We start from the raw sequence: 13,835 nt of genomic DNA, 5'->3' as shown, positions 1-13,835 counted from the left end.
CCATTTCCCTACAAGATGGTAAGAATGAACAGGAAGTCAGTCTACATTGTGTGGGTAGACCTTATTCAATTGTGTACCTCAACCAGGTTTATATACTCTTTTACCTACAACTACCTTATTTTGTATGCAAATAACATATCCTCATGGGATGTCGGAGTGTCATACTGAAAACAGGTTTAAATTGAGTCTCAGGATATACAAGTACAGAGTTTTGACCTTTTTTACACCCCTACATAGTAGAGGGGGCATATTATAATTGTGTGTCCAACTTCATTAAACTTTTGATTTCATGCAATTTTAATATGATTCCCTATAATTTATACATCAGTATTTTGAAACCATCCCCCACCCTCAAAATTGTCTTACAATGTAAACATCCCCAATCTTTTTTGTTTTTTTTACCCCCATCAACAATTGGTTTGCGAGAACTTATCCCATGTGGATTAAATAACCTGTAACAAAAGGACAAAATAAGTTGACCAGTGCCTCTTGGTCTTTGACAACTATATGGTTGGCAATCTGATCATCAACTTCGTATACAATACTAATCTGGACCTCAGCTGGGAATTTTTGCCCATGTTTCACTCGTCAATCATTATTACCATTTTTCTAAAATTTTAGCTGGATTATTGTAGAATAATTGTTAAGCATTATATATGTTCATAACTATTTTTTATAGGAAGAACAATATTGTCTACATCGTGAAATGTTTGGATTTATTGGGTTCAATTTTATACATGCATTTCTACCTCAAATTTATCTGTTGTAGGGAGCTTTAATTATTGGTTAATTCCATTTACATATCAATATATGTAGCATAACCTATGTATGTACAAAATTAGTTGCTATGTGATTTAGTTATATACTACAGGCTAAGTTTGTTTTGAACAGGAATTGAAAACTCATGTTTTCATTCAAAACAAACTTGGCCTTTATTATTCATACCATACTGATGAATCTTATTCCTAATAGTTTTATACTGTTGTTCAATACTTTGTTAATGTAGGACTTACAGAAATACATATTCTGAAAATTACTTTTCTACTTGACATATTGTGTAGATGTCTGCTAAACAGTACAATAGAAGATATAGACGTCCAGTACGGTAATTAAAAAGGAAATGTTATATATTTGTTGCATTGCAAACCAGTCCATGTATCCTAATCTTGTTTGTCATAGAAAAAATAGATGTATATCAGCGTCCTGATGGTAGAATGTGATCTAACAATCTACATTATAGTGCTTTACCTTGTACTTTTTGTTTTTAATAAAGCAATATATCATTTGTATGAGAGCACAATTTTATAACGGGCATTAATAACATCAACCAGCTGATCTAATTGTGACAAGTATTACGTGTTAATAAATAGGGCATGATGTTTTATCAATACTTTATGCACAGGTGCAAATTTGATGGGATGTTGCTTTTTAATCATCAACTTGCCTTGTTTGCATCCCTGTATTTATAATTGACTACATATCCTATATTTTACCTTTTTTGTGAGAATTTACAATAAATCTACAATTGCCGTCCTTTTGTTTGTTCTGATTTAAACAGTGTCTAAACTGATCACTTATAACATTGTATACAAGTGTTGAGTTACAAGTTAGAAAAGCCTATCACAATGGGCTTACATTTACACTGGATCACCAGGGATGTATTGCTGATCAGCCATACAATTATATATTACTAATTATATTCCAATGCAGAATTAGCTTCTGTAGTCCCTCCAAGTTTCCCACTTTCAATACATACATATTTGCATATAGTGCCCCCCTTTTTTTTTTTATTGCAGAACGTGTTTCAGTTTACCTATGGTGTTTACCTGGTTAGTTCTTTATCTTTCCAGCATCAGTTTCTTCCCGAAGAAGAAAAATTGAATTGTTTTTTTGGAGTTGTACCTTTACATTATGTGGACATATAGTATATGGTAACTAAATATGAGAACCCTATAAGAAAAATCTGTTGTCTTAGATAAAAGTCATAAAACTGTCTGAACAAAGAAAACAGGCACACAAAGGCATTGTTTACATTTATTAATCTATATCCAAAAGAGCATGGATTAGTACTACATTTAATTATAGCATAACAAAGCTGCATTAAAAGGGCTTGAATATTAATGTTCTTTAAAAACTAGATGTAACACTGATCAAACATCAACACATAATCTTGTTCACCAATTTGATTTCAATTGTGAAAACAAATGTTTCAGGGTGAAAGAGGTAAAAATAACCAAGTGATGATGATTTAATTGTGTGAACCTCTAAAAAAATGATTTGATGAGATGTACACTGTATAATTGTGTAACAAAACATAGATATGGTGCACACCACACCTTCAGTAAAGGGATGTTTGGTCAAACTTGCCAGTAATGGAAATTACGGCTGAGAAATCTTATTCCTTTCCTGTTCAGTGGAGTGGAAAAGTACAAATCATATTCACCTTGTTATTGGGTGAAACACACCCTCCCCCAAAGATTTAACACAGTATATCAAGTTTGGTAAACACACCCTCCCCCAAAGATTAAACACGGTACACAGAGTTTGGTAAACACCCCCACCCCCAAAGATTTAACACGGTATACAAAGTTTGGTAAACACCCCCACCCCCATAGACTTAACACAGAGTATACAAAGTTTGGTAAACACCCCCACCCCCAAAGATTTAACACGGTATACAAAGTTTGGTAAACCTGCATCTAATCAAGGAAATTTGAGCACTAAAATGAATTTCATTTATTGCTCAGTGGATTTGTGAATAGTACACATTGTGACCTACTTAAATAAAAAAAATCTTTGATACTGCGGGAATCGAAAAATATAGGCAACTATAAACTAAATTACATTTGTGAAAATCAGTTCACACAATTCAAATACATCACTGGTCTCTTAGTGTGCCTAAATTTCACCCTAAAAATCTTACAGCATATCAAGTTTGGTCATTTTGCATAAAAATGTCAAAGAACAATGACCTGAAAACAGACATAGGCATGCACATATACAGACTACAACAATATCTAGGTCCTCTACTCTCTAACACCTACAGGGAGAATAATGCGTATACAAAATTCATTCAAATAATAAAATAATTTGTACAGTAAATTAAACGTGGTTTGTAATAGGAATCAGCCGTACAGGATTGTTAAAATTGTATATTCACTTCTGATGTAGTAAAATATTTAGATTTATCTGATTATTGCTAAAAATGTTTAAGTACATTTTGTTAAAAATATAAAGAGTTTGGCACTTGCTTTTTGTTACATTTCAAATTCATATAAGCTAAAACAAATTTCATATCGCACAATCTTTCTGTAAAATGTATCTTATGATAAAATGGGACTAAGGTAGCATACATTCATATCTTTAAACTAATTACTTTACAACTTCTTAAAAATTATCAAGTTAAGTTATCTTGTAGTTGAATCCTAAAATCAATAAATAACATTGTTGAGTATTTATGATGTGGCTGGGGTTAGTGACTGTTCGTGATATTTGACAAAGGGGAGAACAGTTTACGACTAGCCAACAGTTTCTCCGACGACTGTTGCAGTATGACTGTAGGGGTACAGTTCTCCTTGTCCTTGATTGGAGACTGGAAACACATCCGACACACAGCCAAGTATTTGTCCGCTCCACCAATAACTTCCACCTGTCAGAACAAGTTGACTAGGGTTAGATAAAAAAAGACAGACAATGCTAATGCAACAATTCACCAGAATTTCTTGATGCTGGAAAAATGCCCTGAACATTTTCTGTGTATGCATGGGATATTTTCATATCAACATGGGTTTCATTGCCCAATAACAGATGTATAGTTTGATGTGTCAACATTGAAACTTTTACGGCTTGTCTACAGCTATTTTGGGATAGACAATCAAGTGATGAAATAATGTTAATTGTTGAAGTTTGAAAATGGGTGAAAGTAAGCATTAATATTATATTTCGTTTTCCTCATTATGATTTCCTGTATTTGACTTTGGTAGAAGAAATAGTACTTTTTTCCTGAGTTAAACATTCTTGCCACATTATGAAAATATATACTTAAAGTTGACAATGCAAGCAAGTTAAAAAACTTTCAATTGATATTAAAAAAAAATATTTTTTTTTTTCTTCTTTTGAGATCTTCCCCCATCTCTTCCGACTATCGTTTCTAAGGAAGTGCTGACATTTTAGTTTGTCATACTGCAAAGAAAAATGTCGCACGGTGATTGGTCGAATTGCTAAGGTACCTGAAGCTATGTTAGTATCCTTGCCGGGGTACATAAGAGCATGCGCGCCTGTTGTAAGGGAGATAACTCGCAGCTTCGAATCGAACACACCGGAGAACGTTCGTCTGCTAATGTCAACAATGACCAAAATGGCGAAACGGTTTGCAAGCCACACGGAGAGGGAAATTGAGACAAAACGGGCGTCACTTATACCTACAAACACAAAGAAAAGTAACACAATTCAGCAAGCAAAACCTTCAGAGCATACTTAAGCGAAAAGGAGCAAGACACAGATTTTGAGGACTTCTCGAAGCCAAGATTAGACGAGGCATTGGGCCATTTTTATCTCGATGCAGGGAAACAGGATGGGAGGCTTTACAAGACGACAACGCTTGAACATTGCTTTGCAGTATGACAAATTCGTTATACAGGTCTTTGGCAGGGTACATAAGGTCCTGACAGCGAACATGAGACAATGTACCCTGCCAAAGACCTGTATAACTAATATTGGTCCTTGCTCGGTAACGAGTATGGGTCTCCCTGGGTATAAAAAGCACATTACCCATCAAACTGGTTATCATTTGTTCAACATGTGTGCAAGGTGACACTACTATACTATACTATATATAACACTTTCACGATTTTTGAACCAATTTTTTTAACAGATCAGTTGAATAAAACTGAAATGAAACACATCAAGGATATCATTTATCTAATAAAAGTGGTTACAATAGTGAATTACTACCAATTGAAATATATAATGCACAATCCTTCCAAATAAAAAAACACAAAACAAACAGCCCTAAAAGAAACAAACATACAACTATCGCCAATGCCTACCTTTTAATTATCCAACTAGTAATAACATCCTATGTTAAAACAATTCAATTATCCAAATTCATATGGGTTTTCTCCAGGGAATATGTTTTCTCCCACATTTAGACCAGTTGGGAAATAAATAAGTTTATATTTTTAGGTCACCTGAGCTTTAGCTCAAGTGACCTATTGCTATCCGTCTTTATCCGTCGTCCGTTAACATTTTACATTTTCAACTTGCCTTCATCCGTCATCGTTCGTCCGTTAACATTTTCAACTTAAGCTGAAATTCTGGCAAAGGGATTTCTTTTTTATTTTATGGGAAGGTTACTGACATCTCCCTGACCAAGTGTTGTTATTTTTCGGGTCGATCAGAAATCCAATATGGACGCCATTTTGAAAAACTATTTCAAACTTAAAGTCAAGTTCTGCTGGGCCGATTGAACTGAAACTTTGTAGGAATGATCGACTCATGGTCCTGACAAAGTGTTGTTATTTTTCAGGTTGATCAGAAATCCAATATGGACGCCATTTTGAAAAACTTTTTCAAACTTTAAGTCAAGTTCTACTTGGCCGATTGAACTGAAACTTTGTAGGAATGATCGACTCTGGTCCTGACAAAGTGTTGTTATTTTTCAGGTCGATCAGAAATATAATTTGGCTGCCATGGCTGCTATTTTGAAATTACCTATTTCAAACTTTAAAACAAGTTCTAATAGGCCGATCTAACTGAAAATTGGTCTAGGAATGATCAGCTCATGGTCCTGACAAACTTGTGATAATTATAAACATAACAATTTTTTACTCAAATTGGTACATATTTCAACAACAATAAGAAATACTGTAGGACTCAGGTGACCTTTAAGGCCCATGGGCCTCTTGTTTTTCTCACATTGTTGATTACACAACTGGGAGTGTAACATTTTGCACATATTTTGCTAGTAAAGCGTCTACACGACGAAGATTACGAGTTCATAATATAGTATCTTGTGTTGTTGCAGTCCTATGCATGTGAAATACCGATGATATATATGGGATTTATAGAAGTATTTTCAGTAATACACCTTTTATTTTGGATACACGATTTTTGAGAATGTGCTTTACGTAACAACCAGCTTGGAAGTGTTTCATAGTCTACAGGTGGGTGCATTTGATTTTTGATATTGTTTGCCGATCAGGGTGCACAGTGCTTTGAATTGCAAGATGGACAGTTGTAGAATGACAACCGGTTTGTCAGGTAATGCACTTTTTATACCCAGAAAGACCCATACTCATTCCAAAGCAAGGACAAACTAAAATGTCGACACTTCCTTAGAAACGTTAGTCGCAATAGATGGGGAATATCTCAAAACCAGATTTATTTTTATCTCAATTGAAAGCTTTTGGACTTGCACTGTCTGCTTTAAGGTGACACTACTGCAAAGAAAAAGCAGACGAGAGAGATAAAAAGAGGTTTTAATTGGGGCAGCATATCAACTTTGGTTTCCTTATGTTCCCTTAACAGAACACAAAGAATTTAACAGGAATCTGCAGGGGCCCTATAACATGCAGTGGGATACCGCTGGCATATCCTATCCCAAGGATACCGCAAGCATATCCCATCCCAAGGATACCGCAAGCATATCCCATCCCAAGGATACCGCAGGCATATCCTATCCCAAGGATACCGCTGGCATATCCTATCCCAAGGATACCGCAGGCATATCCCATCCCAAGGATACCGCAGACATATCCTATCCCAAGGATACCGCAGGCATATCATATCCCCAGACAGACAGGAAATTAGCTGTAGTAGAATAACATTAACTTAAAAGAAACATATAGTTGAAAATAAAAAATTCTGTGCACTTTCAAGGTTGTACAATTAACCAATGCACCAGGGTAGTATATTTTGCAAAAGAGAATCTGGAATGTTTTCAAAATCTGCCCAATGGCTAGTACCTGGTATTCAAAAAATTCAATTTCAATGTAATTTGAATTTTTTGCAATACATTCCTCTTCCCTTTGTTACCTCAGCCCTTGAACTGAAAGAATGCATTAAATACTAGAGCTATTATATATCACTGAGAAAATACTTGGTTATTATTATTACAGTAACATTTCTCACCCCTACCCACTACTCACCTCTTTCTCCTGTCCCTTCCTCTTAGTAAAGGTACCCTCACCACTACACTTCATACACACTGCCGACAGCTTTATCACACTTTCTGCCAGTGGTACCAAGTTTAAAATATCACCAAATCCCTGAAACAATTTCAACAATATCTTCCAATTCCAAGTACATGTAAAACAGTCACATGTGGAATTTCCCTTTCAACAACACTTGAGCAACATTGAAATGTGTAGACCTTTATTATGAAAATTCATAATTAAAATAAAGATAATTACAAAAACAGACAAAATTCTTCATACTTCTTACTAGCATTCCATTTGTACTAGCATTTAACAAGCATTTCATGTTATATATTTGTTATGATATTTGATTGGACACTAGACCAAGAAATGGATTTAAGCTTGGTGACTTTCAAATCTCATCACAAATTATGCTGTCTTTCAAAACATGTTGCGTTTGGACAATTTCATATTTTATGGTTCATTTCTGAATTTGAATATGACAATCTAAATGGAATAATGTTTTCTTACAAGTTATAAAAAGTTTTAAATCTGAATGATTTGAAATCCATTTGTCCATGTAACTATCACTCACTATGCGAGTACATTGAGCTCCTCATATAATTTTGTATTGACCTTGTTCTGATATTCTGTATTGTTTTTATGCTTAATTTGGCAGATATGATGAAATCCCAGTACCACCACTAAAACTGTCATTATAAAGGCAAATATAATTTACCTTTTTCTGGAAATCTCCATCCAAAGCAGATACTATCACAATTTTACCATTCTCTGCCATATTATCACAGAATGATACCACATCTGGAAACTGAAATAAAAGTATCAATTACAATGACATATAATCACATAGGTATTGACTATCACAAAAATTTGAAATAGAATTATTCTGGGGAAAGGAATAAATCTTTCAGCTATTCTAACTATCTGAATCATTGAAGTTGGTCATTTCTGATTATCTAATTGTTTCATAACTATTAATATAATATTTAAACCTATGATACAAGTGTTAACTTTAAAAACTTACAAACTGTCCTTCATCTACACCAATGACGTTGTAACTCTCCCCCAAGACTTCCATGTCGGCCAATCTCTCTGCAGCTACTGCCGGTAAGGTTTGTCTGATGAACAAATTTTAAATGACCATTATGTCCTTTTTTATTACCTTTAATATCAAAGTTTTACTTTCTCCACAAACAATGTTCATATTAAATGTGTCACAATATTTCAAGACTGACTGGTCCCTTTGTCAAGCGATGACTGAGTGAGCAATTTGTATTTTTTTTACCTGTACAGCAATGCGACGAAATAGTATATTTTTTGTCATTCGACCCAGGAAACTTTGCCTATCGATAGGGAACATGAACACGTCTCTGTTCATGTTTTGAGTTTTCCTGATTATGAATGCTTCTTTGATTTCTCATTTTTGTGTGTTGTAAACTTGTTCCCTTTCAACTATCTTGTCTTTGTCCCAATCGACGATGTGAATCTGGGTGTTAGCGTGATCTGTTAATGCTGTTTTATTACTTATCCCTTTATCCCTTCACAAATCAAAGAAGCAATCAAAATCAGGGAAAACTTGAAACATGAACAAGACGGGGGGGGGAGCCGAGTCATCTGTATGACCCAATATTGACATAACAAGGGAGGGGGCTAGATCTACACCCTACCTATAATCTATCTGATGCAGTGTGTTTCGTATACACAAGTTGATAGGATTTCTCAATCGTTTAAGTAGTTTTAGTTTTAATTTTGCTATTATAATTACCTGTCATGTGTTGCAAGCCCCTCCTTTTCATATCGGTCATCCTTCGAGTATTTGATGACAAGACATTTGTAATTGGCAATTTGATACCTCTTCATTCTTCTCATCAATTCTGTACTGTAATCACAAATTTCAAACTTGTTATTTAAACACTATACAGATTTTTTAACAATAAAAACTTTTAACTATTGGCACTGAAATGGTTAAGGTTTCATTTTGTTTAACATCCTATCAACGGCTAAGGTAATTTATGTTGTGTATGCGTGCATGTGGACTGGAGGCATGGACTGTTGGTGCATGTGTAAATGTGGGCTGCAGGCATGGACTGTTGGGGCATGTGTAAATGTTGTCTGGAGACATGGACTATTGGTGCATGTGTAAATATGGACTGGAGGCATGTACTGTTGGTGCATGTACTGTTGGTGCATGTGGAAATGTGGACTGGAGGGATGGACTGTTGGTGCGTGTGTAAATGTGGACTGAAGATATGGACTGTTGGTGCATGTGGAAATGTGGACTGGAGATATGGACTGTTGGTGCACGTGTAAATGTGGCCTGGACACATGGCCTTTTGGTGCATGTGTAAATGCTAAGGTAATTTATGTGGTGTATGCGTGCATGTGGCCTGGAGGCATGGACTTTTGGTGTATGTGTAAATGTGGATTGGACACATGGACTTTTGGTGTATGTGTAAATGTGGATTGGAGACATGGACTGTTGAAATGTGGACTGGAGATATGGACTGTTGGTGCGTGTGTAAATGTGGACTGAAGATATGGACTGTTGGTGCGTGTGTAAATGTGGACTAGTACTGGAGACATGGACTGTTGAAATGTGGACTGGAGGAATGGAATGTTTGTGCATGTGTAAATGTGGACTGGACACATGGACTTTTGGTGCATGTGTAAATGTGGACTGGAGGCATGGACTGTTGGTGGTTGTGTAAATGTGGAGTGGAGGCAGGGACTGTTGGTGCATGAGTAAATGAGGACTGGAGACATGGATTGTTGGTGCATGTGTAGATGTGGACTGGAGACATAGACTGTTGGTGCATGTTTAAATGTTGACTGGAGCCATGGACTGTTGGTGTATGTGTAAATGTGGATTGGATACATGGACTGTTGGTGAATGTTTAAATGTGGACTGGACTCATGGACTTTTGGTGTATGTGTAAATGTGGATTGGACACATGGACTTTTGGTGTATGTGTAAATGTGGATTGGACACATGGACTTTTGGTGCATGTGTAAATGTGGACTGGAGACATGGACTGGAAACATGGACTGTTGGTGAATGTGTAAATGTGGACTGGAGACATGGACTGTTGGTGCATGTGTAAATGTGGATTGGAGGCATGGACTGTTGGTGAATGTGTAAATGTGGACTGGAGACATGGACTGTTGGTGCATGTGTAAATGTGGACTGGGGGCATGGACTGTTGGTGCATGTGTAAATGTGGATTGGAGACATGGACTGCTGGTGAATGTGTAAATGTGGATTGGAGGCATGGACTGTTGGTGTATGTGTAAATGTGGACTGGAAGCATGGAATGTTGGTACATGTGTAAATGTGGATTAGTACTGGAGACATGGACTGTTGGTGAATGTGTAAATGTTGACTGGAGACATGGACTGTTGGTTCATGTGTAAATGTGGATTTGAGGCATGGACTGTTGGTGAATGTGTAAATGTGGACTGGAAGCATGGAATGTTGGTGCATGTGTAAATGTGGACTAGTACTGGAGACATGGACTGTTGGTGAATGTGTAAATGTGGATTGGAGGCATGGACTGTTGGTGAATGTGTAAATGTGGACTGGAAGCATGGAATGTTGGTACATGTGTAAATGTGGACTAGTACTGGAGACATGGACTGTTGGTGAATGTGTAAATGTGGACTGGAAGCATGGAATGTTGGTACATGTGTAAATGTGGACTAGTACTGGAGACATGGACTGTTGGTGAATGTGTAAATGTTGAATGAAGACATGGACTGTAGGTGAATGTGTAAATGTGGACTGGAGGCATGGACTGTTGGTGCGTGTGTAAATGTGGACTGGAGAGATGGACTGTTGGTGCATGTGTGAATGTGGACTGGAAACATGGACTGTTTGTGCATGTGTAAATGTGGACTAGTGCTGGCGACATGGGCTGTTGGGGAATGTGTAAATGTTGAATGAAGACATGGACTGTCGGTCAATGTGTAAATGTGGACTGGAGCCATGGAATGTTGGTGAATGTGTAAATGTGGACTAGTACTGGAGACATGGACTGTAGGTGAATGTGTAAATGTGGATTGGAGACATGGACTGTTGGTTCATGTGTAAATGTGGACTGGAGGCATGGAATGTTGGTACATGTGTAAATGTGGACTAGTACTGGAGACATGGACTGTTGGTACATGTGTAAATGTGGACTGGAGACATGGACTGTTGGTGAATGTGTAAATGTGGACAAGTACTGGAGACATGGACTGTAGGTGAATGAGTAAATGTGGATTGGAGACATGGACTGTTGGTTCATGTGTAAATGAGGACTGGAGGCATGGAATGTTGGTACATGTGTAAATGAGGACTAGTACTGGAGACATGGACTGTTGGTGAATGTGTAAATGTGGACTGGAGGCATGGACTGTTGGTGCATGTGTAAATTCTGTCTAGCAATATGGTGACAAACTTTAACCAGTGATTGCAATATATAATACATAGGTTTATAAACCACATTTCTGTATCAAAATAAGCAGAAAATATGCAAGTGACCCGACCGCAAGGGACCACAATTATTTCACTCTTTTGTAGTAGTCACATATTCAAATTAATCACTTGCTACCAGTGCAGCACTTTGATTGAATTTAAAATATTTATCATAGGAAGATTTCAAATCAAGAAATTTTCAAATCAAGTATTGGAACTTAAAACAAATTATAAAAAAATTATGAGTATCCTGATATGTTGCATTTCAATTAATCTATTTTTCTTCATATTTTGATGTTATAAATACTTACGTTTTCCCTGAAAACATTGGTCCAATAATAAGCTAAAAAGAAGAAAAAAAGAAATTTGTATTAGGTATTTCATGTGTTAGTTATGAAATGATTATGCATTATTATTCTAATAAATATTGTTTCGGTCTGAACAAGAGACCGGTAACCAAGTTACAAAGTAACACAAGTACAAAAATCACCTTGGTATGATAATCTGATTGGCAATGATAATTCAGTCATCAACAAAATACCTGGGCTTAACAATCACTAAAAACTTGTCATGGAACACCCACATCAATAACATTACCAACAAGGCAAATTCATCCCTAAGATTCATTCGGATAAGTTTTAAAACCACAAATGTAAAAAAAAAAGAGTTAGCTTATAAAACTGATGTCCGCCCACACATTGAATACTGTAGCCCCATCTGGGATCCATGGCAGGCAAACCTTACCCATAAAGTTGAAATGGTGCAGAGAAGAGTCACCAGGTACACCCCTGGGTGCTATAACTACACCAGTAGTGTTACAGAAATGCTCCAAACCCTGAACTGGCAATCCCTTGAAAAACGCTGTAAAATGACCTCCACCATATTACTATATAAAATCATAAACGGCCTTGTGGCATATGATGGCAACCTCCAAATTCTCCAGCGAACCCGACAACACAAATTCCACACAGCTCCACAAATTATCATGCAAATTCATTCTTTCCTAGAGCAATTCGTACCTGGAACAGACTCCCAACCTTCATCGCCGACAGTGCAGACCTCTCAACACTGAAGACAAATCTCCTCTCTCACTAATTCTAAGTGTACACATTGTTTTTATCATATAGTTCTAAAAAACAAAAATACTTGTTTTTAACCGATCTCTAAATAATGTTCAGTATATTAAACGTTTTTGAGTATCCAGTTGAAGCTGAACAATGTATACGTCTTCAATTTCCATGTGCTTGGTTTAATATGCAACTCTTTCATTTTAAAATAGCTATCTTGGATTTTACTTTTGTTATGGAAAAAACATCTATTGTTTTTATGTGAATTTTTATTTAATTGCATCTTTTGGTTGAATTTGTTTAATTTTTGGATGTATTTCAAATTTAAAGACTGAAAATTTTGATGGGTCAAACCACGGAATTAGATTATCCAAGTCCGTGGTCAAAAGCAGCAAAAACGCTAATTAATTAAAGCACCAAAAACTGTTTACCAAATGATATTTAATAAACAAGACACATTTTAATGATTTTTGTGTGTGTGTGTAAAACTTATCCTCTATAACCTACACTTTTAGCGAAATATACAACGGCCATACAGATACAGGCAGATAGGCCTGTATCTTTGTTTTGAGTGCCTTTTGAAATGGCGCGATTTCTATGTTCGGCTTTGTCCGCTTCAAAAACGTACTTTTCGCAACACATATGATAAGATTGCAATGTAAACAATGAGTGTATATAATGCCATCTTCCGTTAATCAAACACATGTCACATTTGGCCAATGTAATTTGCAAAAATAAGTACATAAATGTAACTCTGAGTTATACTGACACTGTACCTCTTTAGTTTGCAAGCCCTAAGTGACTGGCCATGGTTAAGGTTCAGATCCTTTTACGTCAAAAATTATAACTAGCAGAAATAAATAAGCAAACCTGTATTTGTCCTTTAGAGAAAGATGAGCCGAGCTGAGGTGAAGCAACGACATGGCTTGTAGACATCATCTTGCTGAATTCCAGAAAAAAAATAATGTGGGCAGTACTGTGATTAGTGTACGGAAATGCCGCGGGAGATCGTAGCCTTCTTTAAAGTTCCCTCCATACAAAATCTCGTGATAACGAGAAAAATCAAAACAAAACAAAATAAATTTCATCCTAGCAAAATTAAACAATAAATTATTATAAATACAATTTTAATAGAAGGGTGTTATTTACTAATCCTGA

General features: G+C 36.1%; 1 protein-coding gene across 1 annotated transcript; it reads right to left on the bottom strand.

The window, feature by feature from the left end:
* Positions 1 to 2,020: 2,020 nt before the first annotated feature.
* On the bottom strand, positions 2,021 to 13,718 carry LOC110463865 (thymidine kinase, cytosolic-like). The gene is made up of 7 exons (XM_021518769.1): positions 13,548 to 13,718; positions 11,922 to 11,953; positions 8,923 to 9,036; positions 8,182 to 8,275; positions 7,876 to 7,965; positions 7,149 to 7,268; positions 2,021 to 3,649 (listed from the first exon to the last, which is right to left on the bottom strand). Exons 1-7 carry the CDS (start codon positions 13,614 to 13,616, stop codon positions 3,473 to 3,475), a joined length of 696 nt encoding a protein of 231 aa, XP_021374444.1. The 5' UTR covers positions 13,617 to 13,718; the 3' UTR covers positions 2,021 to 3,472.
* Between the last annotated feature and the right edge of the window lie 117 nt (positions 13,719 to 13,835).

The sequence above is a fragment of the Mizuhopecten yessoensis genome, unplaced genomic scaffold, assembly GCF_002113885.1.
Source record: "Mizuhopecten yessoensis strain PY_sf001 unplaced genomic scaffold, ASM211388v2 scaffold10937, whole genome shotgun sequence".
Classification (NCBI taxonomy): domain Eukaryota; kingdom Metazoa; phylum Mollusca; class Bivalvia; order Pectinida; family Pectinidae; genus Mizuhopecten; species Mizuhopecten yessoensis.
The sequence above is the reverse complement of the archived record's forward strand: the minus strand, read 5'-3'. Positions and strand labels throughout refer to the sequence as shown.

Bases quoted from the DNA above. Each gene is read 5' to 3' on its own strand.
- LOC110463865 (XM_021518769.1), bottom strand. From the start codon at position 13,616: ATGATGTCTACAAGCCATGTCGTTGCTTCACCTCAGCTCGGCTCATCT. The intron at 9,037-11,921 runs GTAAGTATTTAT...TTGTGATTACAG, and splicing joins CCAATGTTTTCAGGGAAAAC to TACAGAATTGATGAGAAGAA. The intron at 7,269-7,875 runs GTAAATTATATT...AAATTGTTTCAG, and splicing joins ATGGAGATTTCCAGAAAAAG to GGATTTGGTGATATTTTAAA.